At 36.3% G+C, this 27,196-nt stretch overlaps 5 protein-coding genes across 6 annotated transcripts; 1 reads left to right on the top strand and 4 right to left on the bottom strand.

Moving 5' to 3' along the window:
• Nucleotides 1–1,276: 1,276 nt before the first annotated feature.
• LOC111801112 (translin) lies at nt 1,277–6,256 on the bottom strand. Its single transcript, XM_023685096.1, has 7 exons — nt 5,839–6,256; nt 5,513–5,609; nt 5,283–5,398; nt 3,226–3,270; nt 2,181–2,206; nt 1,869–2,004; nt 1,277–1,600 (listed from the first exon to the last, which is right to left on the bottom strand). The coding sequence occupies exons 1-7, from the start codon at nt 6,227–6,229 to the stop codon at nt 1,521–1,523; spliced, it is 891 nt and encodes a 296-aa protein (XP_023540864.1). The 5' UTR covers nt 6,230–6,256; the 3' UTR covers nt 1,277–1,520.
• Nucleotides 6,257–7,376: 1,120 nt separating this feature from the next.
• LOC111801006 lies at nt 7,377–12,623 on the top strand. 2 transcript variants are annotated; one of them, XM_023684956.1, is made up of 11 exons: nt 7,377–8,044; nt 8,186–8,507; nt 8,587–8,738; nt 9,668–9,741; nt 9,905–9,959; nt 10,096–10,170; nt 10,283–10,356; nt 10,448–10,496; nt 11,261–11,345; nt 11,643–11,699; nt 12,252–12,623. In XM_023684956.1, the coding sequence occupies exons 2-11, from the start codon at nt 8,186–8,188 to the stop codon at nt 12,329–12,331; spliced, it is 1,023 nt and encodes a 340-aa protein (XP_023540724.1). In that variant the 5' UTR covers nt 7,377–8,044; the 3' UTR covers nt 12,332–12,623. The 2 variants fall into 2 exon arrangements, with proteins under 2 accessions (XP_023540724.1, XP_023540725.1); XM_023684957.1 differs by having other exon boundaries at nt 7,381–8,044; nt 8,599–8,738.
• A 4,995-nt stretch (nt 12,624–17,618) lies between these two features.
• LOC111799636 (cell division control protein 48 homolog D-like) lies at nt 17,619–21,810 on the bottom strand. Its single transcript, XM_023683058.1, has 9 exons — nt 21,651–21,810; nt 21,361–21,526; nt 20,534–20,762; nt 19,529–20,295; nt 19,226–19,447; nt 19,036–19,107; nt 18,684–18,965; nt 18,236–18,595; nt 17,619–18,129 (listed from the first exon to the last, which is right to left on the bottom strand). Exons 1-9 carry the CDS (start codon nt 21,677–21,679, stop codon nt 17,839–17,841), a joined length of 2,418 nt encoding a protein of 805 aa, XP_023538826.1. The 5' UTR covers nt 21,680–21,810; the 3' UTR covers nt 17,619–17,838.
• Nucleotides 21,682–24,321, bottom strand: LOC111800178 (cell division control protein 48 homolog D-like). The gene is made up of 6 exons (XM_023683769.1): nt 24,162–24,321; nt 23,872–24,037; nt 23,045–23,273; nt 22,040–22,806; nt 21,932–21,958; nt 21,682–21,747 (listed from the first exon to the last, which is right to left on the bottom strand). Exons 1-6 carry the CDS (start codon nt 24,188–24,190, stop codon nt 21,682–21,684), a joined length of 1,284 nt encoding a protein of 427 aa, XP_023539537.1. The 5' UTR covers nt 24,191–24,321.
• Nucleotides 24,322–25,029: 708 nt separating this feature from the next.
• LOC111800176 (cell division control protein 48 homolog D-like) lies at nt 25,030–26,804 on the bottom strand. Its single transcript, XM_023683768.1, has 4 exons — nt 26,645–26,804; nt 26,355–26,520; nt 25,528–25,756; nt 25,030–25,289 (listed from the first exon to the last, which is right to left on the bottom strand). Exons 1-4 carry the CDS (start codon nt 26,671–26,673, stop codon nt 25,030–25,032), a joined length of 684 nt encoding a protein of 227 aa, XP_023539536.1. The 5' UTR covers nt 26,674–26,804.
• Between the last annotated feature and the right edge of the window lie 392 nt (nt 26,805–27,196).

The following is a 27,196-nucleotide window of genomic DNA, read 5'->3' as shown; positions in this document are numbered from 1 at the left end:
CAGAAGTAAAAAGTTGNGCCCCTTTTCTGATGCGTTATGACTTCGATACATGATTCGCGCATCGCATTTCCATTTCATCGTACACGAATATCTGGAAAGGAAAAAGTCAGAATGAATACTGAACAGTAGAACCTTTGTGAGGGTTGAGTGGTCTTATGACGAGGTTTGAGATTTGTCAAGTTTTACTTTGTAGTTTTTGAGACTTTCTTTGCGTAGTGTGTAAAGTTACGTGAACCAATTTCTTTGTAGTATTTGAGACTTTCTTTGCGTGGTGTGTAAGGTTACGTGAACCAAGAACATAAACCACTATCATATTCCAATTTAGTGGCTAAAGAATCATCACTATGTGTTTACTATTTAAGTATATGAAGTTTCTTGTTCAACTTCAACCAAATTTTTAATCACTTACGACAATTAAAGGTGTTTCAAATAATGTTATTTTTGTTGAAAAATATAAATTTAACTTAATTTTTTAAAAAACTTTTCATGGATGAATGTTACTATCTAAAAGTCCTTATAGATGATTATAACAAATATAAAATAATTACATCACCCACATTATCAATCACAATTTCAGTGGACCTTTCACATTCAGACATTCAGACAGCTATTTCATTTGCTTTTAAGAAAAATCATTTCAACAATATAAATAATTCTGAGAAATGTACCTTAAAAAACCATNAATTTCTTTGTAGTATTTGAGACTTTCTTTGCGTGGTGTGTAAGGTTACGTGAACCAAGAACATAAACCACTATCATATTCCAATTTAGTGGCTAAAGAATCATCACTATGTGTTTACTATTTAAGTATATGAAGTTTCTTGTTCAACTTCAACCAAATTTTTAATCACTTACGACAATTAAAGGTGTTTCAAATAATGTTATTTTTGTTGAAAAATATAAATTTAACTTAATTTTTTAAAAAACTTTTCATGGATGAATGTTACTATCTAAAAGTCCTTATAGATGATTATAACAAATATAAAATAATTACATCACCCACATTATCAATCACAATTTCAGTGGACCTTTCACATTCAGACATTCAGACAGCTATTTTTAAGAAAAATCATTTCAACAATATACATAATTCTGAGAAATGTACCTTAAAAAACCACCCCATGGATAGTAGGGCGTCACTGCTGCACTGAAGAGCCATGATTTACTTCGTAATCCATTCATGTAGCCTGAAAAAAAATCTCAAGAGACATATATGACGATTTGAGAGTTAAAAAAACATTGGGATACCAATCACATGAAACCAGAATAACGCAAGTACAAAAGGAGCAACTCAAAAGCACTTTAATACCTCAGCAACAATAAGCACTATTCCTTGGAGAATGACCCATTGCAAGATTAAGGCATTCACCAAGAAGTATCATTTTCTATCTTTATACCAAACAAAAACTTGTTACCCTAGAACATCTTTGAGTTTTAACATAATCAACACAAGCTGGGGCCATTTCCCCTTTTTCCTTGTGTGCTGAAGCTTGTAAAATAGTCAACAATAGTCTCATTGTTTAGTCTCGAGTTGCTGATAAACCTCGGATCTTAACATCGTAGTATACTTCTTCAACTCTTCGCAAGTCATACTTCATGCCTGATTCAATATGAGACAATGAAATGACAGTGAAAATCATGGGAAGAAGAAAATCATATCAAGGATTTGGATGCAGGGCGAAATCCCACGCTTNGGGAAGAAGAAAATCATATCAAGGATTTGGATGCAGGGCGAAACCCCACGCTGACTGTGGAAACTGGAGAAGAAAAGCAGCCATGGAAGCCCCCCAAAAGTGATAATGTATCCCAAAAAGTGAGTAGTTGAAATGAAAATGAAGTGTATATGTATAAAAAAGTACAGACTATACCATCAAATTTTTTGCGGAGAAAATCATTGCGAAGATTAAGCATACGGAAGGCTGCATGAAGATCAGTAAAAAATTTGAGCACCTTTCTTGGACAATCATAGTCTCCAACTGTCACTTGGTTGACAACATATCGTGGCTACAAAAACAGTTGACACCAAATTTGTTACAAGTTATAAATGAGAGAACTCTACATGATAGATACATTCTAATTCAAATGGAATATTTCCTCAACTATGATGTAAAATTTTTGTATTCCTGATATGTTCATTTTCTTCAAGTTACAATATCAACGGCAATTCTAAAAATTCTCACCAATTCATTGGACATGAAACATATTCCTGCAAATTAAACAAAATATCCAAATTAGCAACTCAGCGTGGTTAACAATGTTGAATTGTAGGACAAACAGCATACTGATTCAGAACTGCAGAGTACAGTTGAATGAAAAGCAGACACAAAAAAACTCTTAACATAAACTACCAATTTCATCAGCAAACCAACATAGTTCTGGGTGTGGTATTCTTTAGTTCTGGGTGTGGTACAGTTGAATGAAAAGCAGACACAAAAAAACTCTTAACATAAACAATGGTAATCTCATCAATCACATCACAGATTCTCCTATGCCATGTCTCCAAATTATTGGAACTTAGATTCTTTTCTGATAAGTATCCATGCTCTCCATTAAGAATAAAAGTTCCTGTTGGAACGGCGTTAACAAACCATTAGGATACTAGGTCTTTTATCAGTGGGAAGATCATGTGCACCCTTTTTTTGTTGTCTTAAATCTAGGTAAACATATCACCACCAAGAAGGAAAGAAAGAAAGAAAAAAGGCAATGTACAAAAGAAATGACTGGTTCTTTCCTTCCAAGAAATACCACAGGTCACAAAACTACAAATACACAGAAAGCAAAAGTAACCATTGTTTACAAATCACAAGGTATGCTCCATGGCAATTTGGTCCTTGCTCACCTAAGGGCCTACGCCAAGAAAGCATTGTATTTGGAAAATAAAAAGTTACAAACAAGTTTTTATGTGATAAAAACACTTTGGATTTTCGAGAAATAATGAATAAAAAATAAATTTTAATCAAAAGTACTAACAAACGTGGAACTTTCCTTTACTTCGTAGATGTGCAAAAGCAATAAAAGGAAACTAAAAGACAAATTAAAGCACACCATTTGAATGAAAGTGCTTGCCAGAGAACACCGTCAGGTGCAGTACTTCACCCCTGCTAAAGTAATTGCCTAGGCTTGTCTTGTAAACATTGAAAGCAATATAGTCTCTATTCTCTACGTCTCATTGAAACTTGAAGTAAGAAATATGAAATATGAAATATGAAATTATTGAAAACTCACCAATAAGATAGTCTTCAACATCCAAAGTGAAATCAGATTCATTTACTGCAATCAGACAAAAAATAAAATGAGTTGATTTCCAACTTCGTCATTTCAGAGTAGATATTAAGTAAGTAGGCATAGCATAGATAAAATTATGAGACCACGAACAATTCAATAACAGCAAAAGTGATGCATAAGATTACAGTTCCCTCTGTTCCATACTGGTGAAAACATAGAACACTTATTTGGGCAAAGTACGAATTAGAATCTTATTTAAAAGTAAATAAATGTTGAGGTGAATTACAAGGTAAGGTTAAAAAAGTACGGTTACATTTCAATATTGAGGTGAAATAGCAAATAAGTAGTAAAAATGCATGACACAGAAAGCATTTTTTGGGACAAAAGTAAGGGTGCTCTTCTTCAGCAAGTTGCTTTCAGTTTCCACTTCCAGATAGGCAAAGAAATCTAGGCAAAGGCATTATGGTTGTTTTGGGTGAGAAAATAAACAATTCCTTAATTATTAGAATTCGTTGAGGAAATCTGGACAAAGGCATGATGTTAGATTATTCAATGATGACACAACTATGGAAGTTTATTGGGAGGAATAGTCCCACATTGGCTAATTAAGGGGAAGATCATGGGTCTAAAAGTAAGGAACACGATCTCCATTAGTGCGAAACCTTTTGGGCAAACAAAAAACAAAGTCATGGAAGTTTATGCTCAAAGTGGACAATATCGTACCAATGCAAAGGTCCGTGATCTTAACATGGTATCACAGTCGTGCCTTTTACTTAGTCATGTCAATAGGATCCTCAAGTGTCGAACAATCAAAGTAGACAATATTGTACCAATGCAAAGGTTCGTGATTCTTACATGGTATCACAACCATGCCTTTAACTTGGTCATGTCAACCGAATCCTCAAGTGTCAGNAGGCAAAGGCATTATGGTTGTTTTGGGTGAGAAAATAAACAATTTCTTAATTATTAGAATTCGTTGAGGAAATCTGGACAAAGGCATGATGTTAGATTATTCAATGATGACACAACTATGGAAGATTATTGGGAGGAATAGTCCCTGTTCTCCATTGGTGCGAAACCTTTGGGCAAACAAAAAACAAAGTCATGAGAGTTTATGCTCAAAGTGGACAATATTGTACCAATGCAGAGGTCCGTGATTCTTAACATGGTATCATAGTCGTGCCTTTTACTTAGTCATGTCAATAGGATCCTCAAGTGTCGAACAATCAAAGTAGACAATATTGTACCAATGCAGAGGTTCGTGATTCTTACATGGTATCACAACCATGCCTTTAACTTGGCCATGTCAACCGAATCCTCAAGTGTCAAACAAAGAAGTTGCAAGCCTCGAAGATGTAGTCAAAGTGACTCAAGTGTCGAACAAAGGGTGTATTTTNACCTTTGGGCAAACAAAAAACAAAGTCATGAGAGTTTATGCTCAAAGTGGACAATATTGTACCAATGCAGAGGTCCGTGATTCTTAACATGGTATCATAGTCGTGCCTTTTACTTAGTCATGTCAATAGGATCCTCAAGTGTCGAACAATCAAAGTAGACAATATTGTACCAATGCAGAGGTTCGTGATTCTTACATGGTATCACAACCATGCCTTTAACTTGGCCATGTCAACCGAATCCTCAAGTGTCAAACAAAGAAGTTGCAAGCCTCGAAGATGTAGTCAAAGTGACTCAAGTGTTGAACAAAGGGTGTATTTTGTTCGAGGGCTTCAGAGAAGGAGCCCTCAAGGGAGGCTCTATGGTGTACTTTGTTCAATGGGAGAATTGTTGAGGATTATTGGGAGGAGTAGTCCTACATTGGTTAATTAAGGGGAAGATCATGGGTTTATAAGTAAGAAACACCATCTCCATTGATATGAGACCTTTTGGGAAAACCAAAACCATGAGAGCTTATACTCAAAGTGGATAATATCATACCAATGTAGAGGGTCGTTATTTTTAACAAGTTCCAGAAGAGAAACAAGTATCCTATTAAGTTCATTAAACTCGAATACTTCAAATGTGAACAGAAACAAAAAATACAATGGCAATATACATACACCCAAGTTTTTCCTCAGCTTCGGGGTGCAAAAGAAGTTCCCCTGTTTCTAGCCAATGAATAAAAGCAAGCAGTGAAACAGCTGTCTGCGTCTCACTCCTCCAGTCTCCGTGGTACCTAAATGAAAAGGTAATAAAGGCACAAACAACTTGCAAAAAATCAAAATCCACAGCAGTTCAAATCGCGAAAGGATAAACCAAGTAAATGGGAGATCATGACTAGTTGTCTCACCTATAGTAAAGACCAGGGCTCTCACGAAGAATTTCAGCCAGTCGCTTGTAGAGCGATTTCAATAAACCAACCTGCACTTTTGGCTTTTCAAGAACCTCTACACAAGAAAAACCAGGTAAAGAAGAAAATTCAGATTCCGGCAATCTTATCACGATGATCCCCCAACTAACTACATTTAGCCTCGCGAGTCAATATACCGAACAAAAGGAAACAGAACGAGACAAAAACTCTTCCTCTCCCCCTCAAAAAACCAGAACCACACAAGCACANAAAAAAAAAAAAAAAAAAAAAAAAAAAAAAAAAAAAAAAAAAAAAAAACTCAGCACCAGGAGCCAGACGAGACTGATGAACCAGAAGCAAGCTAGCCTGCATGAGCCTCGTGGATGACTCGATCTCCATGGCCACACTTCGAATTCGGTCGCGTAAGCTTCCAGAATCTTCTAGCTGAGCTCTAAAATCCACGAATTGCTTCTCCACAGAAGAAGATGCGGCAGGTGCGTCGGCGTCGGCGCCAGCCATTGAAGAGGAGGAACAGAAAGAAGAAAAACGGGGCGAGCGATAGGGTTGTTGTTGACGCTCGATCCGCAATGGAAGACGAGAAACAGCAATGGATTGAAGCGAATGTAAGGAAAGGATCAGGGGAAATCTGTTAGGGTTTGAAGTAGGGTTTAAGGAGTGAGAGAAAATGAAGTAAGCATTTCGAAGCGCTGAGTTCATCCTTTGGCGGTGGTTTTATTGGACGATGAACTGTTTCGTAGCCTTAAAATCTCGCGGCCACCGCCAATTTCGTTCATAATTCCATTTTGACTTAGGGTTGACCATAAATTTTAAATTATTTTATAATCAACCTATAAAAATCTTTTGAACTAATTTAAAATTTCTGTGACATAAATTTAAATAAAATTACGAGTTTAAATGACTCGAATATATTAATTTAATATAGTAAAGTGAAATTTTTTATTTTTTATTAATATTAAATAAAATTAGTAGTCGAATATTATTTTTAGAATAATTTATAATTTGTGGGAGATAATTATATGAAATATTATTTTATTAATTGATATTTATTAGCTACGTCACACACATATTATAAAAAAAAAAAAATTATGATTTTGACAATTTATTTATTTATTTATTTTGAAATATGGCAGACTTTTTTTTTTTTTTTGTTAAAAAAATAAAATAATACGTGACATTTTTTTTTGTTCCGAGCAAGAAGTCATTTGAAATTCAACATTATTATATTGTCATATTGAATAAAAATATATATATATATATAATCGTCGTTTTCATTTTGTGAATTTTAATGTTCTTATACGTCATTATAATTTCATTTTAAATTCTTTTTTCAACTTTTATATTACCATATTTTAATTCTATTATTGGGACTATCGTCACTTTAAAATAATTTATTTATAATTAAATTAGGACCATTTAAAACTCTGTAAGTTAGACACATGTCAAATATGAAAAAAATAATAGTTGGTTGAAGATATGCTTGTCCCCAATTGTCTAACCATTAGCCTTAACTGTGTCAATCTACGAGTAAAGTCAGACCTTTCGATCAACCATATTCAAAGCTAAATCAGCTGAGAGATCAAGAATCAATAGCTTCAATTCGAACCAAAATGGTTCGATAGTGTCACATAGAGAACCATCGACCACGTAAACTTGTATATAACCATTCAATTGGTTCGATGTTGGCACTCAAAACTAAGCTACTCTAGCTAGAGTGTGGACTTTTAATTTGAGAAAGTACAATAATTGTGAATTATTTCCAAAAATCTTAAATTAAAAAAATAATAAATAAATAAAAAAACAGAGGAAATTGTACTGCATCATGTTCTTCCTTTTCTGGTTGGCCACTTTGATGATTTATGACGTCAAATTCATCAATGGCCATCTTTCGCCTTCAAATTGAACTGAATTTGAAGCAAAACCCATATTGTTTATATCCCATAATCAACGATTTTTCAATCAAAAGCCGCAAAGGGTCGGCCACAACCAACCCAACAAATCTCAGTCGCTTGATTTTCCACCATCCATTCGAAATCCAATCTCATCCGTTCTTCGCCGCATCCGTTCTTTGACCATCGCCGATCTCCACCGTCAAATCCGACCTCTGAAATTAACACCCATGATTTCTTGATTACGGGGTTTATCATTCTTTTTTTCTTAAACTAGAATCCCATCACATCAATCGTTGAAGTATTAGCATGAAACTTGGCAGCCATAGCCAGTTCTTTTGAACAAACTCGCTCGAAAGGGCGTTTAAACGGCTCGAAAGGGCGACTATACTGTATAGATAGATAGATATATATGGATTCATATGGCATGAGTTTCGACTGTTTGTTTTAATTTATTGATTTCTGTTCTTTTGCCCATTTTCATTTTCAATGCGTTCATCGTCATCCTTGGTGCTGATTAACTTTCCGTAATTGCTCCCTGACCTGTGAACCTCTTATTTCCTGTTCTACCCACCTTGTTCATTCGAGCTAAAACGGAGTTTTCGTTCGTGGCTGCGAATTCAAGGTAATCTGTTACTGAAAATTGGACGTATATGCTTCGATTATGTCGAACTTGTTCTTGTTTATTGAATCGCCAGGAAAGGATTACACATATGCATTCATTTCTTGAAAACGTCTTGAAATTCTAATTTGTTTTTGTATCTAGATGGTTCCTTCTGGTTATGAAGCGGATGTTATTGGGTGGGGTCGTCGTCTTTTTGATGATGATTCAGTTTTTAATTCTGGGTATTACGGTGAGATGACAACCGTAGATGACCATTACCCTGGGAATTATTACAGAGATCATTACAATTTAGAACACAATTCTGTGGAGAATGATGAGATTATTGCTAGAACTCTGCAAGAAAACTTGTCACAGTTATCAATTACAGACTCCTCTAGATACCCAGTTGAAAGAGAGGAGCCATTGCAAGGATCCATGTATACAATTGGTTGGCATAATTCATTTCCTAGGAATAACAATTCAGGTATTCATTATGCCTTTTTGTTCCAATGTTCATCTCTGAATTGTATAGCTTATATGTTTGTTCTTGATGACATTTTAAGTTCTTATTGTAGAGAGTATTTCTTCTCCTGAGGAAGATTTTGAAACTCATGATCCTCCCACTTCATGTTCTAGTCTTGGGGATGAGAACTTCTATTCACATGCTGTTGATGGTGAAGAACTCTGGAGATTCAATCAAATGATTCCTGTTCCTGTAGGTTTAAATACATAAAATTCTGTCTCTTTGCATCATGTTCATTTCTTGTGTAGACTTTAATTTGTTTGGCGCTTCGCCTCTTTACATGTTCTGTACTTGCAGAGTCTTGGAGATGGTTGTTTTTGCCTCAACCTCCTTATGTTTGTGTTATAGTCTTATTGCTTTTATTACTTATCTATGCAGCTCTAGTGCTCTTTATCCATGTCATTTCTACCGTTGATGAGTGTTGGGAGAGGAGTCCCGTATCGGCTAATTAAGGGGTTGATCATAAGTTTATAAGTAAGGAATACTATCTCTATTGGTATGAGGCCTTTTGGGGAAACCAAAATTAAAGTCACGAGGGCTTATACTCAAAGTGGACAATATCATACCATTGTAGAGATTCGTGGTTCCTAACATGGTATCAGAGTCATGCCCTTAATATAGTTATGTCAATAGAATCCTCAAATGTCGAACAAAGAAGTTGTGAGCCTCGAAGGTGTAGTCAAAAGTGACTCAAGTGCAAACAAAGGGTGTACTTTGTTCGAGAGCTCTAGAGGAGGAGTCGAGTCTCGATTAAGGGGAGACTGTTCAAGGGCTCCATAGGCCTCAAGGTAGGCTCTATGGTGTACTTTGTTTGAGGGGAGGATTGTTGGGCGAGGAGTCTTGTATCGGCTAATTAAGGGGTTGATCATGGGTTTATAAGTAAGGAATACTATCTTTATTGGTATGAGGCGTTTTGGGGAACCAAAAGTAAAGCCATGAGAGCTTATGCTCAAAGTGGACAATATCATATCATTGTAAAGATTCGTGGTTCCCAACATCTACTTCATCTATTCTGCTTGTTGCTGTAGTCTTTTGTGGATTATAAGATGTCTGTTTATTTTCGATTTTCTTCTGAGCTTACAATTTTGGGACGAGACTAACCGATTCTATGAATTGAGCAGCATGTTCCTAGAATTAACGGAGAAATTCCTTCAGTTGATGAAGCTGCTTCTGATCATGAAAGGCTGCTGAACAGGTATCTTCTCAAAATTTTGTACTTCTGAGAAATTGGTCTTTAAACTGTACAATAAGAGGAACCTACGATGCCATAGCCTTCTTAATATATAGTCATATTCTCTAGCTACCTTAAATCTTCTGAGAAATTGTATAATAACTTGGGAAATGTCTTCTCAATTCAGATTACAAGTGTATGACTTTGTTGAACGAAAGGTTCAAGGTGATGGCAATTGTCAGGTTTGTTATTCCCTGCTTTCTATCTTTTTACTTTTCTTTTGTTGGTTTTTTCTGCTGATTTTTGGTTCATTTAAATAATGGTAATCGGTTCGGTCACGGTCATATTCATTCGTTTGCTTTCTGTATTCTTTCCCAGTTTCGTGCATTATCTGATCAATTATATGGAACACCTGACAATCACGAACTCGTGAGACAGAAAGTTGTAGATCAGGTTTGTCATCCTGGAAAACCGAAACACGATCATTGATATCGCGAATTGGTTTACTTATCTTTCATTTTACCACGACTCTAGATCTTTGAATTGTTTGTTTTCTTGCCAAAAGCTTATGTCACATCCAGAGGTTTACGAGGGATATGTCCCGATGGCGTATGTTGATTACTTGGAGAAGATGTCCAGGTTCTAACTGATTTCTTTTCTTTTTCTACCTTACTCTCCTTCAAAACACCATGTTCACCTTTTATGTTCACCTTTTACTTCTATGAGGCAGGAACGGTGAATGGGGTGATCATGTCACATTACAGGCAGCCGTGGATTCGGTAAGGTCTACATAGAATTCACTGCCTAAATTTTCTTTCAAATGAGGTTTACAGCATTTTGTTATAGTCAGTAACGGTCTAAGCTCACTCCTAGCAGATACGGTCCTTTTTGGGCTTTCGCCTTCCGCGCTTCCCTCAAGGTTTTCAAACGCATCTGCTAGGGAGAAGTTTCCACACCCTTATAAAGAATGTTTTGTTTCCCCCTCCAACCGATGTGGGATCTCACACTACGCTGACACTCGTTTCTCTCTCCAATCGATGTGGGACCCTCCACCCCCTTCAGGGCCCAGCATCCTCGATGACACCCGCCTAGTGTCCACCCCCATTTGGGGCTAGCCTCCTCGCTGGCACACTACCCAGTGTCTAGCTCTGATACCATTTGTAACGACCCAAGCCCACTGCCAGCAGATATTGTCTTCTTTAGGATTTCCCTTCCGGGCTTCCCCTCAAAGTTTTAAAACGTGTCTGTTAGGGAGAGGTTTCTACACCTTTACAAAGAATGCTTTGTTCCCCTCTCCAACCGAGGTGGGATCTCACATGGTGTCACTCTATTCTAGATAATTTCCTTTGATTAACTCCTACGGGGGTTGAAGGCAACGATAATATCTTATCATTCCTCGTTAAGGAAATCGATCTTGCCTTTTGGTTATTTCCCTATCTGTTGCTCCAATACTTTAATTTCAGCTACTGAGCTTACAATCAATGAAGTTAGTTACATGTGAACTGCATCCTTGTCTTGACATCATAATCATCTTCTGATGCAGTATGGCGTGCGAATATTCGTTATAACTTCTTTCAAGGATACCTGCTGCATAGAGATTCTTCCAAATTCTCAGAAGACAAAAGGAGGTAAACAATACATATTTGCAGATGACCGGTGATCTTATTATTAGCCTTATTTTAACTCTTTCCATCCCCCTTTGTTTTTTCTTCTTCTTTCATTTGAATGTTGCGTTTCTAAAATTGTCTTATTGTTTACCCCTTCAATGGTTCACCATCGAACTTTATCTCGTTCGTTGTTTTTATTGGCCGCTCTTCATTATCTTTAAGTTTAATTTGCATCAATACATGGCTCAAATCCCGTTTCCATTTTTCTTCCCCGTCGATATTATCGCCTCTGATTGTAGCTATACCATGTGTTCGCAGTAATTTTCTTGAGTTTTTGGGCAGAGGTGCATTACAACTCAATTCATCCTCAAGGAGGTAAATACTGTTCCCAACTTTGTATTGTGTTTGCCATTGCTTGAAATAGGGGTATGATAAATAGCTAAGAGCTAAGCCTAGAAAATGGGAGGAAAAGAAAGAGGACTTATTTACTTTAGCCAAACTAAGTTGTAAGTAACCTTGGCTCTTCGAGGGTATTCTTGCTTAGGAGATGCTTAATTTATTTTAGGTAAAAAGAAAGAGACACTCTCTTCTTCTATTTGTTTACCAAGTTGCTAACTAGGGTTTTTCTGTTGAGGATTGTTGGGAGAAGAGTCTCGATCATGAGTTTATAAGTAAAGAATACTATCTCCATTGGTACGAGACCTTTTGAAAAAACCAAAAGTAAGGTCATGAGAACTTGTGCTGAAAGTGGACAATATCATACCATTGTGGAGGATCGGAATTCCTAATACTTTCAGTTGGCTCAATTGACTTTGACAGGAATGATTTAGAGCGTTAAGCCATTCACTTAATAGCATGTTTGAGCTTAGCTTTGATCCAACTCGATCTCCGTGCTTAAAATTTTATAATGTTTTGCTATACGTTCAGGTATGCCATCAACTGGAGATTCCCCACCCTGTGAGTTGAGAAAGAAGAAAAGATGGTGGAAATTTGGAAATAAGCATTGAAAAGCCCTGCTGCCTCAGACTCCTAATGGTTTGTCTGCTGCTATTACTGAACATCTATTGCTCAAATGCATTCCTTTGTTAGTGGCTAACATTACGCATGCCTTGAATTAGTTAATGACAAAATAAATTGACTTTTCATTCTTTCTGTTGTCCCCTCCATCAAAGCTTATGCAGGGTTGTTTGGCTGTGTTAGTTTGGTTTAATTGGAAGGGATTTTGAGGGAGAAACGGATTGTAATGTGTTATACTTTTGATAGAAATGCAAGAGCATCGAGGACCTTTACTCTTCGAAAGCGTTGAGTTTATCGTTTATCGTTTATCGTAATCAGTGCTAAACCAGAGAAATTGTGAGATCCCGCATCGATTGTGTGGAAACCTCTCCCTAGTAGACGCGTTTTAAAAATCTTGAGGAGAAACCTGTAAGGGAAAAAGCCCAAAGAAGACGATATTGGCTAGCGGTGGGTTTGGGCTGTTACAAATGGTATCAGAGACAGACATCAGGCGATGTGCCAGCATGTCGAGGAGGCAGAGCCTCTAAGAGGGGTGGACATGTGGTTGGTGTGCCAGTAAGGATGCTAGGTCTCGAAGGGGGTGGATTAGGAACTCCCACATCGATTAGAGAAGGGAACGAGTGCCAGTGAGGACACTGGGCCTCGAATGAGGTAGATTGTGAGTCCAAAGAGGACAATATCTCCTACTAATGAGCTTGGAAAACATATTTTCTGCCATCATGTTCAATGCCGGCTTCTTTCATTTCATTCCATCTTTTCATCTCCTTGCTTCCTCTCGCAGATTCGATGTACAGACACACCCTGAATACGTAAACGCATCAATCTCAAACCCCTTTTGGTACATGATATCCTTCGTCAATCATTTCTTTTTCGACATTACCCATCTATCAATAGATCGAATATCACTAGATTTACATCAATCCCTTCGCTTTGCATGTTATCTCAGCTGCCTCCATCTGCCCTGTCTTGCACAAACCATTTAGAAGAGCTCCATAAGAAATGCCTCTGGTTGATTGCTAGTAGATATTGTCTTTTCAATCGGCTTGGTTGATTGTCAGTATGGTCAGTTTTTTATAGCTTTTTCATATTTCCAGTTTCTCCCGACCTAAAATTACAAATAATAAATAATANAAAAAAAAAAAAAAAAAAAAAAAAAAAAAAAAAAAAAAAAAAAAAAAAAAAAACTTAATGATGGTCTATTTATTCATAAATACTTCCATGAACATTATAACAACGAACATAATATTTAAAATATATAAATATCGACGAAGAACCATCTATATTCGATAAAAAGAGAAAGAGAATATAATCTCGATTATTCTATATTTTTATTATTTGAAAGAGAGAGTATGAGAATTTATTGCAGGGGTTTGAAAGCCAATCAAATTGAAGAAGACTGCACGTGCAGTCTCAATAATGCTGAAATTGGTCAATATTTACGTGTATACATATACACACGGACAATATAATACCTTAATATTCTCAAAATATTTTAATTTCTTAAAAAATATATAAAAGAAAATACGTCTTTATCTTATCCAATAAAAAAAACATATATCTCGTATTTTTAGTCACTACACTTTTAAAATATACATTTGGGTTAATTCATTTTAGTCTCTGTACTTTTAAAAATGGAAAATGGATTAGATTTGAAGAAGATTTGAAAGGGTATTTGGAAATAATTTTGATATAGTACAAAAATTAATGGTGTCTGCAAGTGATTTGAAAAAAAAGGACAGCAGCGATTAATGATTGATGAAGGGAGAAAAATGAGGGCATTGAATAAGAGGGAGTGGGGCCATGGGCAGCTGAGCTTCCTGCTGCGAACCTTGTAGAAAATAAAATCACCTCTACATCTCTTCTTTCTATAAATTCCTCTCTTTTAAGCCCTTAAACACCTCAAACCCCTTCAAATTCTTGTCTTTTGATGTTCAAAGCCCACTTTTTTGGCAAATTGGAGGCCACCCAGAACAAAAAGTTGAGATCTTTGAGGGTTTTTTTTGGTGAATATGAGAGAAAGTAGCAGCAGCAGCAGCAGCATCCATTGCAGAAGCTTGAGTAGCAATGGTGATGGAAGAAGAAGAAGAAGAAGAAGAAGAACAGGGGAAGTGGAAAATGGTGAGCATCATAATGGGTTTGAGGGTGTTGGGTGCAAAGGTTTTGGTGAAAAGTGTAACAATTTGGTGAAGAAACAGAGGACCAAGTTCTATATTCTTAGAAGATGTATTGCTATGCTTCTTTGTTGGAAAGATAGAGGAGAGTCTTGAAAAATACTCTCTTTTTTAGGTTCTTGATATTGTAATGTTGAATTTTGTATGATATTTTTCTTTTTTATATCATATACTTTTGAAACATTATTATTATTATTGTTATTTATGATTCATTTATGTTCTTAATTGGGTTTCTCAATNCTTTGTTGGAAAGATAGAGGAGAGTCTTGAAAAATACTCTCTTTTTTAGGTTCTTGATATTGTAATGTTGAATTTTGTATGATATTTTTCCTTTTATATCATATAGTTTTGAAACATTATTATTATTATTGTTACTTATGATTCATTTATGTTCTTAATTGGGTTTCTCAATTGGGTTCAATTAGGGTTCCAAAAAAACGCCTCTTTTTTGCTTCTTTTCTTCATACTTTCAACTCTCGGGCCATAGTGTTTCGCTAAGAAACAATGAACTTTCGCTTAATCTCTACTCTCTAACTGTAATTTGATTGGAGGAAAAGACAAATTATGTTAATCGTAATTAATTAATATTGTTTTTCTATCAATAAAAAGACATAATATTATTAAAAGTAACAAAGATCTTATTATTATCGCGTAAATGAGACATCNTAAAAAGACATAATATTATTAAAAGTAACAAAGATCTTATTATCGTTTAGAGCACTTAAAAGTTGATTTGAAATGTGTATACAGTGAAGTATGATGGGTAGCAACTCTTGTTCCCTCAAACCCATCATCACCGCTTTCGTACTTCTCGTTTGAGACCACTCAAACATGTTTCTTGCGCGAATTTAGTATCAAAATAGACAATACTATGGCATTGTAGAGATATGACGATATCTACCGTGTTAAGCTTAGCAATCGACAATTCTCGAGTATTGAACAAAAAGTTGTACGTATGATGAAAAGATCTTCGAGGGAGAGGGTTTGTTAAATCTTTTGGATCAGAGACATAAAAGAAGNGTATGATGGGTAGCAACTCTTGTTCCCTCAAACCCATCATCACTGCTTTCGTACCTCTCGTTTGAGATCACTCAAACATGTTTCTCGCGTGAATTTAGTATCAAAATAGATAATACTATATCATCATAGAGATAGGACGATATCTACCTTGTTAAGCTTAGCAATTGACAATTCTCGAATATTGAACAAAAAGTTGTACGTATGATGAAAAGATCTCCGAGAGAGAGGGTTTGTTAAATCTTTTGGATCAGAGACATAAAAGAAGGAGTTTTTAGTATGTTTGAGCTCGACCCATGTTTTGTTTGGTAAGTTTGTATGCTCGAGTTTGAAACTATGAGTTAACGTAAAAACGAGGCAACGAGTGAGATGTAAACGAGTATCGGAGATTAGGGTTTTGGAAGGGGAAGAAGCGACCGACAGCAAGAATCGTTTNTATGAGTTAACGTAAAAACGAGGCAACGAGTGAGATGTAAACGGGTATCGGAGATTAGGGTTTTGGAAGGGGAAGAAGCGACCGACAGCAAGAATCGTTTGGGGGAGCAAGAGATGGGAGTAGTGTGTACGGTTGGCTGCAAAGCTTTCTCCTGTTGGACAGAGACACCACCCTCGTGCGGCCTTCCAAAAAGCACTTCCACCACACACTAAATTCTACTCTTTTTTATTTTATTTTATTTTATTTTATTTTATTTTATTTTATTTATTTATTTAAATATTTATTTATTATTATTATTCAGTTTCTTTATTTCTTTTTCTTGGGGTCCCATTCTCAATTTCCCTATTCCTTCCTCTCCTTAAAACCTCCCTTTCTAGCTAAGAGCTTCCTCTTTTCCTTTTTATATATATTTTTAAAGTATTTTCTCTCTTTTTTAACGTTTGAGTGAAATTACGTTTCTACCCTCCTACTCGTGTTTTGAATGGAAGGGTTACATGGAAGGAGACCTCCCTTTCTAGCTAAAATCTTCGACTTTTCTTTTTTATATATATATTTTTTAAAGCATTTTCCCTCTTTTTTAACGTTGGAGTGAAATTACGTTTCTACCCTCCTCGTGTTTTGAATCGATGGACTTTAATTGAAAGAGTTGAAACATTACGGTTATTTCTCGTTTAATATGTGATAGATTTAAAGATTATATATATATGTATTTATTTATTTTTTCTATTTTTATGGTGTATCTTGGTCTGTAAGCTCCTGAAAAACATTGGGAAATGAAAATGGGTCAATAAGGGGTAATCTGGTAAATTAAATAAGGGACCCATCTGAACACTGAAAACGTTGAAAAAATTTTAAAATAACAAAAGTAAATGCGTAAAATTATTTAGTTTGTATAATTGAGGATCAGAATTGGTGTCCATGCACGTGCGGTTTCACATAAGAAGGGGAATTTTTTTTTTTTTTTTTTTAACTTCTAATTATTATTTTCACCCCTTTGCTCTCTTCTCTTTTATCTAAGCCTTAGGTTATCTTCCGGATTTGAGGTTTGAGAGATTTTAGTTTTTTCATTTCCAGACATAATTTGTTTCGGTATGCATGACCCTATATGCACGATATTATAGCCATGTAACAAGAACAAGGGTCAGTCCCAGAGTAGAATACCCCTCACCCTTTACATTTTCCTATACACGTTGAATGAAGGTAGCTTACTTGTAGCTTACCCTCGGAAATCCAGGAAATCCATTGAATGCCCTTATGTAGTAAAGAAAACAACTGAGACAAGCTAAACTTCCATTCAAAGTAAGGCAAGAGGATTCGATCTTTGACCATCTTCAACTCTTCTAGGATCTCAGGATCCGGTGTTTTTCGAGAAAAGGTCCAACCCATTAATATCATGATTAGGTCGACCAGGCGTGGTACGGCCAGATTAGGTAGGGAAGATGATCCTCACCTTACATGGTGCAGCCAAGTTGCACCAAGTTAAAGGTAGGGATGATAATCCAAGAATTTGGCAGCCCTTCCTGTAAAGGATTAAGAATCAACATCCAAAACTCTAATCATCAGAGAGAACCTGTTCTTGAAGGGTGTAGTATGAACGCCCCAAAAGATTTAAAGTATTATCATATGTAAATCAGGCATAAATCAACTCGTTTATGTCAAGAATGAGAAAAATAATCACATTCAAATAGAATCTGTTCAGTTTTTGTGCAGCCCATAATAAAAACTATGGATTAACAAAAGGATTTCTTTCTTTCCATCCAACAGTTTGGATTCAGGAATGTCCAACCAAAAGCAGATCCACAGGAAGCATTTAAACAAGTAATATCATACTACTGAGTCTAAACATAAATGAGGTTGGAACCTAAATGACATACTAGTTGTAGAGGTCATCTTCATCAGCCCCACCAGCTGAAGTTGCAAATGGGTCAGATGCAGTCGGTCCCGAGCTCTGCTCCGAGAACCTGAACTCGGCTCCAAAGCCTCTAGACTGCTGAAGTGTTTGTGCAAATGCCTGGTATTTGCGGATGTCAGCATCGCTCACACTCCTTCGTGCATACTTCATAGATTCCTCAAAGTGAGCAGCTTTGATCTCGGCCACTTCGTCATCTGCATCCTCCTCCATGGCCTCCGGGTTCTCGCTTTTCCTCCTCTCCTTCTCAATATCCTGCACAGAGCATCAATAGTGATCAATACTCATGGCTTGTGGGGTGGAGGGGTTGGATTGCGGGCATAATGGATAAAAAGTTCATCTGAAAGTATGAAAAAAAAACCTTCTCAATGTTCTCTCTGATAGCATATTTGCAGGCACGCTGACAGATCTCTGTGATATCAGCACCACTGAAGCCTTGAGTGTACTTGGCAAGGGCTCTGAGTTCTACATCTTTGGAGATTGGAGATTTTCTCAAGCAAGCCTTGAAAATTTGAAGGCGAGATTCTTCGTCAGGAAGAGGAATATAAATTAACTGATCGAGACGTCCAGGACGTAACAGAGCGGGATCTATGATGTCTGGTCTGTTGGTGGCACCGATGATGAAAACAGTCTTCTTTGCTGACATTCCATCCATTTCTGTGAGAAGTTGGTTCAGTACACGATCAGCAGCACCTCCAGCATCCCCAACGCTACTACCCCTCTGCAAGTAATGGAAAAAGAAACAACATGTCTAAGAATCCACCCAAAGAAAAACAACAAGATCTTCATTGATAAACAACATGACGCACTTGGGTAGCGATTGAGTCGAGTTCATCAAAGAACAAGACACAAGGAGCAGACTGGCGGGCCTTGTCGAAGATTTCACGAACATTGGCCTCACTTTCTCCAAACCACATAGTGAGCAACTCTGGACCCTTGACACTAATGAAGTTTGCTTGACATTCATTTGCAATAGCCTTCGCCAGAAGAGTCTTTCCACATCCAGGAGGGCCATAGAAAAGAACTCCTTTTGAGGGCGACATCCCGAATTTCTCAAATTTCTCAGGGTGTTCGACGGGATATTGAACCGTCTGCATAAAACAACATAAGATGAACAAAGAATATATCGGTGAATAATAAGAAAAAATATATCAGACTTACCTCTTGAAGCTCCCTTTTAACATTCTCAAGACCTCCAATGTCCTCCCATGAAACATTAGGAACTTCAACAACCTGGTCATTGAAACTCAATGCATTAGGGTACATACTAAGGGACGGTCTGAAGGGTGGGAGAAATATCAAGGCAACAGAGTCACTCGCAGTCATTTGAGCATAAATGAGTACTACTTACTGTTTCACGAAGAGCTGACGGGTTGCTGGTTCCAAGAGCTGTCTGGAAATGCTCATTTGTAACTGCCATTGAGTTGAGTATCTCAGCATCGATAGAGTCGTCTTCCAAGTCTATTACGTCCATCTTCTCTCTAATACATTGAAGAGCAGCCTCGGTACAGAGAGCGGCCAAATCAGCACCAACGTAGCCATGTGTATCTTTGGCAATCCTCTCTAAATCAACCTGAAATATTAATCATCAAATTTCAATTAACTCTTAGTTATCACCACAAACAAGAAGAAAAAAAATTATTGGGGAACTGACTTCTTCAGCAAGCTTCATGTTCTTAGTATGAATGCGTAGAACTTCTAGACGCCCAACTTCATCAGGCACACCAATATCTATTTCCCTATCAAATCTTCCAAATCTTCTCAGAGCTGGGTCAATGCTGTTGGGTCGATTTGTAGCACCAATCACAATGACATGTGCACGAGACTTCAATCCATCCATGAGTGTCAGTAGCTGTGAGACAATTCTTCGCTCAACTTCCCCATTGGTCTTCTCTCGCTTGGGAGCAATTGAATCAATTTCATCAATGAAAATAATAGATGGCGCATTCTTTTCTGCTTCCTCAAAAGCTTTTCTGAGGTTGCTTTCACTTTCACCAGCCAACTTTGACATGATTTCAGGTCCATTGATACAGAAGAAAAATGCACCAGTTTCGTTGGCAACAGCACGTGCAATCAAAGTCTTACCTGAACCAGGTGGTCCATACAGCAAAATTCCCTTGGGCGGCTTCACACCAATTGATTTAAATAGCTGTGGATGCCTCAATGGCAGCTCGACCAATTCACGAATCTGAGCCATTTGTTTCCTAACTCCACCAACATCATCATAACCAACTTCATCTAATCTATCCTCATCCTCCCTTTTCACAGGCTCTCCTTCACAAAAGATCTCAGTGTCTGGGGCTACCACACAGTATTCAGCTGGATCGGTCTCAATAACCTTGAACTCTACACTCCTCATTCCCCCTCTCACAAGGAAGAGATCACCCTTCCTCAAGGGACGATATGCCTCCAAGAAATAGGCTGCAAATAAAAGATCGTTGGAGTGTCGTGAAAGATATATTAAAATATTGTAAAATCAAAGAAATACAGGCATGCTACTAGTGGGTATCCCAAATATGCCTTTTCAGAACACTCAAGTGTTGATTGAAATCAGTAAGCCTAAGATCATTCACGCATACGGTAAAAGATGTTATAACAAGATAAATGAAACCACATTGGTATAGTTTTTGAAGGAAATTGATGAAGATACAAAACTTACGTTTTAAATACGCATCAAAAAGGTTTCCAGTAACTCCTTCAATGGTATCATCCACAGGAAGAATATGTACACGCTTTCCATACTTAACATCAGCACATTGGTGCACAGAGACAACATCACCAAGCCTAACCCTAAGATTGCTTCTCACAACCTTGTTCATCCTTATTTTAGGCTCATCACATGTATCATCAGCTAGAGCAATGCATATTGTGTCCTTTCTCTTCTTACCCTGAAATCAAATACAATATAGAAACGAACACAAATAAAGAAAACTGGAAATTTATAATCACAGATCCCTCCCTAAAACATTCCAATTTCATCGAGCTAAAATGTAAACTTTCAACATCATATTTGAAAGTGTATCAAAAAGAGAACCCCACAAACAATTGATTGAATTGAAGTATGTTTACACTTAACATTTGTGTTCATAACTATTAGCAACCTCAAAAGAACTCGAATGGTAAAACTACATATTCATAACTATCTAGCTTGAGTATCAACGCCAGGACTTTAGATAATATGTTTATAAGAACAAAAGCACAAGACTGGGAATCTTCTTCCCCATCCCTTTAGATTAAAAACCCTTAAAACAGTAACCCAAAAGTCCAAAAGAAAGAAGCATAAGTAATAAAATAAAATTCCAATCCGGAACGAAAATGGTATATCCGGATCATCCAGTACACTACAAGCTTAAAACCTCAAACAATGGATCAGAAATTCCCAAATCTACAAAGGGTAATACAAGTGTGAATAGAAGAAAAATTCCCCAAAATCAGAAAACAGTTCATCTAATGAGAATAATCAATCTAGATGGCCAGAAGACAAACCTTGATGAGGATCGTATCCCCACGGAAGAGTTGAAGCTTCTCCATGGTATCAGGATGAAGCGCGACCACCGAGTTATCATCGTTGATTGCTTCATCGACAACAAGCCGATTTGGGGCTTTCTTCCGCTCCAAAATGGCGGTACTGAAGTCTCTCTTCGTACCTTTGCTGGAGAAACACAAAAGGAAAACAAAATTTCAGGAAGATGAAGGAACAAAGAATACCATTTGATTGAGAACTCAAATCCTTGAAGCTAATTCGGATCTGGAATTGGGGGGGAAAAAGGGCTTACGAGTCTGACGATTCAGCTTGATTTGCCATAATCAACAGATACGGAGGGTCAGGCAAAGAGAATCAGAAGGAGAGATTTTCCGGTCGAAGTTGTGATACTAAGACTTTGGGGAAAAATCCTCAGACGATTAGCGGTATTTGTAGGTGAGGCTTCGCCATTTTCTTGTTCGGAAAGAAAGGTCTCTTTTTTATTTTATTTATTTATTATTATTATTATTAATTAGTCCTACATTTAGAAAAATAATTTTTAAAATTTTTAAAATGAGATTTAGTTTCAAAAACCGAATANGCAATCCTCTCTAAATCAACCTGAAATATTAATCATCAAATTTCAATTAACTCTTAGTTATCACCACAAACAAGAAGAAAAAAAATTATTGGGGAACTGACTTCTTCAGCAAGCTTCATGTTCTTAGTATGAATGCGTAGAACTTCTAGACGCCCAACTTCATCAGGCACACCAATATCTATTTCCCTATCAAATCTTCCAAATCTTCTCAGAGCTGGGTCAATGCTGTTGGGTCGATTTGTAGCACCAATCACAATGACATGTGCACGAGACTTCAATCCATCCATGAGTGTCAGTAGCTGTGAGACAATTCTTCGCTCAACTTCCCCATTGGTCTTCTCTCGCTTGGGAGCAATTGAATCAATTTCATCAATGAAAATAATAGATGGCGCATTCTTTTCTGCTTCCTCAAAAGCTTTTCTGAGGTTGCTTTCACTTTCACCAGCCAACTTTGACATGATTTCAGGTCCATTGATACAGAAGAAAAATGCACCAGTTTCGTTGGCAACAGCACGTGCAATCAAAGTCTTACCTGAACCAGGTGGTCCATACAGCAAAATTCCCTTGGGCGGCTTCACACCAATTGATTTAAATAGCTGTGGATGCCTCAATGGCAGCTCGACCAATTCACGAATCTGAGCCATTTGTTTCCTAACTCCACCAACATCATCATAACCAACTTCATCTAATCTATCCTCATCCTCCCTTTTCACAGGCTCTCCTTCACAAAAGATCTCAGTGTCTGGGGCTACCACACAGTATTCAGCTGGATCGGTCTCAATAACCTTGAACTCTACACTCCTCATTCCCCCTCTCACAAGGAAGAGATCACCCTTCCTCAAGGGACGATATGCCTCCAAGAAATAGGCTGCAAATAAAAGATCGTTGGAGTGTCGTGAAAGATATATTAAAATATTGTAAAATCAAAGAAATACAGGCATGCTACTAGTGGGTATCCCAAATATGCCTTTTCAGAACACTCAAGTGTTGATTGAAATCAGTAAGCCTAAGATCATTCACGCATACGGTAAAAGATGTTATAACAAGATAAATGAAACCACATTGGTATAGTTTTTGAAGGAAATTGATGAAGATACAAAACTTACGTTTTAAATACGCATCAAAAAGGTTTCCAGTAACTCCTTCAATGGTATCATCCACAGGAAGAATATGTACACGCTTTCCATACTTAACATCAGCACATTGGTGCACAGAGACAACATCACCAAGCCTAACCCTAAGATTGCTTCTCACAACCTTGTTCATCCTTATTTTAGGCTCATCACATGTATCATCAGCTAGAGCAATGCATATTGTGTCCTTTCTCTTCTTACCCTGAAATCAAATACAATATAGAAACGAACACAAATAAAGAAAACTGGAAATTTATAATCACAGATCCCTCCCTAAAACATTCCAATTTCATCGAGCTAAAATGTAAACTTTCAACATCATATTTGAAAGTGTATCAAAAAGAGAACCCCACAAACAATTGATTGAATTGAAGTATGTTTACACTTAACATTTGTGTTCATAACTATTAGCAACCTCAAAAGAACTCGAATGGTAAAACTACATATTCATAACTATCTAGCTTGAGTATCAACGCCAGGACTTTAGATAATATGTTTATAAGAACAAAAGCACAAGACTGGGAATCTTCTTCCCCATCCCTTTAGATTAAAAACCCTTAAAACAGTAACCCAAAAGTCCAAAAGAAAGAAGCATAAGTAATAAAATAAAATTCCAATCCGGAACGAAAATGGTATATCCGGATCATCCAGTACACTACAAGCTTAAAACCTCAAACAATGGATCAGAAATTCCCAAATCTACAAAGGGTAATACAAGTGTGAATAGAAGAAAAATTCCCCAAAATCAGAAAACAGTTCATCTAATGAGAATAATCAATCTAGATGGCCAGAAGACAAACCTTGATGAGGATCGTATCCCCACGGAAGAGTTGAAGCTTCTCCATGGTATCAGGATGAAGCGCGACCACCGAGTTATCATCGTTGATTGCTTCATCGACAACAAGCCGATTTGGGGCTTTCTTCCGCTCCAAAATGGCGGTACTGAAGTCTCTCTTCGTACCTTTGCTGGAGAAACACAAAAGGAAAACAAAATTTCAGGAAGATGAAGGAACAAAGAATACCATTTGATTGAGAACTCAAATCCTTGAAGCTAATTCGGATCTGGAATTGGGGGGGAAAAAGGGCTTACGAGTCTGACGATTCAGCTTGATTTGCCATAATCAACAGATACGGAGGGTCAGGCAAAGAGAATCAGAAGGAGAGATTTTCCGGTCGAAGTTGTGATACTAAGACTTTGGGGAAAAATCCTCAGACGATTAGCGGTATTTGTAGGTGAGGCTTCGCCATTTTCTTGTTCGGAAAGAAAGGTCTCTTTTTTATTTTATTTATTTATTATTATTATTATTAATTAGTCCTACATTTAGAAAAATAATTTTTAAAATTTTTAAAATGAGATTTAGTTTCAAAAACCGAATAAATAGTTATTTATGCGACTTTTCTCAAACAAAAAAAAAAAAATCTTAAATTCAAACTTTCTCTAAATTATCAATTTTAAATTTTAAATTTAACTGTTTGTTTTTTTAATTTTATCTTTTTAAATATTTTCCATATCATCCATTAAATTATATTTTTTACTTGTAAATATTTATAACAACTTCTAAAAATAAAAAAAGAAAATAATAAGATTTTTTTATATATAAAAATAATCAAACGTTTATTCTTTGAACTGAATCTAACAACTTTCTAAGTATAAATTGATATAACAGTGAAAATTCAAAATTAGAATCGATATAATTATAAGGATATTTATTTGATATAAATTGATACACTTAACGAAAGTTCAAAATTGATATAATTATAAATTAAAAATGTTTATTGATATGATCACTAAATTTACCCTAGTTTAGAAACTAGTTCTCGTTTCTATCTCATATACGAGTTTTAATAATAACACTTTTGCATAATCTCGAGGTTGAATTTTAATTTTAAAAGGGAAAAATGTCTTAGACTTCGTTTAAAAACATATATACCATAAAAATCGAATATGTGTAACGTTGTTAACGTGTACTCAATAATTGTCGTGTCGACTGCAATATGCAATCACNTCCACCAACATCATCATAACCAACTTCATCTAATCTATCCTCATCCTCCCTTTTCACAGGCTCTCCTTCACAAAAGATCTCAGTGTCTGGGGCTACCACACAGTATTCAGCTGGATCGGTCTCAATAACCTTGAACTCTACACTCCTCATTCCCCCTCTCACAAGGAAGAGATCACCCTTCCTCAAGGGACGATATGCCTCCAAGAAATAGGCTGCAAATAAAAGATCGTTGGAGTGTCGTGAAAGATATATTAAAATATTGTAAAATCAAAGAAATACAGGCATGCTACTAGTGGGTATCCCAAATATGCCTTTTCAGAACACTCAAGTGTTGATTGAAATCAGTAAGCCTAAGATCATTCACGCATACGGTAAAAGATGTTATAACAAGATAAATGAAACCACATTGGTATAGTTTTTGAAGGAAATTGATGAAGATACAAAACTTACGTTTTAAATACGCATCAAAAAGGTTTCCAGTAACTCCTTCAATGGTATCATCCACAGGAAGAATATGTACACGCTTTCCATACTTAACATCAGCACATTGGTGCACAGAGACAACATCACCAAGCCTAACCCTAAGATTGCTTCTCACAACCTTGTTCATCCTTATTTTAGGCTCATCACATGTATCATCAGCTAGAGCAATGCATATTGTGTCCTTTCTCTTCTTACCCTGAAATCAAATACAATATAGAAACGAACACAAATAAAGAAAACTGGAAATTTATAATCACAGATCCCTCCCTAAAACATTCCAATTTCATCGAGCTAAAATGTAAACTTTCAACATCATATTTGAAAGTGTATCAAAAAGAGAACCCCACAAACAATTGATTGAATTGAAGTATGTTTACACTTAACATTTGTGTTCATAACTATTAGCAACCTCAAAAGAACTCGAATGGTAAAACTACATATTCATAACTATCTAGCTTGAGTATCAACGCCAGGACTTTAGATAATATGTTTATAAGAACAAAAGCACAAGACTGGGAATCTTCTTCCCCATCCCTTTAGATTAAAAACCCTTAAAACAGTAACCCAAAAGTCCAAAAGAAAGAAGCATAAGTAATAAAATAAAATTCCAATCCGGAACGAAAATGGTATATCCGGATCATCCAGTACACTACAAGCTTAAAACCTCAAACAATGGATCAGAAATTCCCAAATCTACAAAGGGTAATACAAGTGTGAATAGAAGAAAAATTCCCCAAAATCAGAAAACAGTTCATCTAATGAGAATAATCAATCTAGATGGCCAGAAGACAAACCTTGATGAGGATCGTATCCCCACGGAAGAGTTGAAGCTTCTCCATGGTATCAGGATGAAGCGCGACCACCGAGTTATCATCGTTGATTGCTTCATCGACAACAAGCCGATTTGGGGCTTTCTTCCGCTCCAAAATGGCGGTACTGAAGTCTCTCTTCGTACCTTTGCTGGAGAAACACAAAAGGAAAACAAAATTTCAGGAAGATGAAGGAACAAAGAATACCATTTGATTGAGAACTCAAATCCTTGAAGCTAATTCGGATCTGGAATTGGGGGGGAAAAAGGGCTTACGAGTCTGACGATTCAGCTTGATTTGCCATAATCAACAGATACGGAGGGTCAGGCAAAGAGAATCAGAAGGAGAGATTTTCCGGTCGAAGTTGTGATACTAAGACTTTGGGGAAAAATCCTCAGACGATTAGCGGTATTTGTAGGTGAGGCTTCGCCATTTTCTTGTTCGGAAAGAAAGGTCTCTTTTTTATTTTATTTATTTATTATTATTATTATTAATTAGTCCTACATTTAGAAAAATAATTTTTAAAATTTTTAAAATGAGATTTAGTTTCAAAAACCGAATAAATAGTTATTTATGCGACTTTTCTCAAACAAAAAAAAAAAAATCTTAAATTCAAACTTTCTCTAAATTATCAATTTTAAATTTTAAATTTAACTGTTTGTTTTTTTAATTTTATCTTTTTAAATATTTTCCATATCATCCATTAAATTATATTTTTTACTTGTAAATATTTATAACAACTTCTAAAAATAAAAAAAGAAAATAATAAGATTTTTTTATATATAAAAATAATCAAACGTTTATTCTTTGAACTGAATCTAACAACT

Source organism: Cucurbita pepo, chromosome LG08, assembly GCF_002806865.2.
Source record: "Cucurbita pepo subsp. pepo cultivar mu-cu-16 chromosome LG08, ASM280686v2, whole genome shotgun sequence".
In the NCBI taxonomy this organism is placed as follows: Eukaryota; Viridiplantae; Streptophyta; class Magnoliopsida; order Cucurbitales; family Cucurbitaceae; genus Cucurbita; species Cucurbita pepo.
This window is presented reverse-complemented; position numbering and strand designations above follow the sequence as displayed.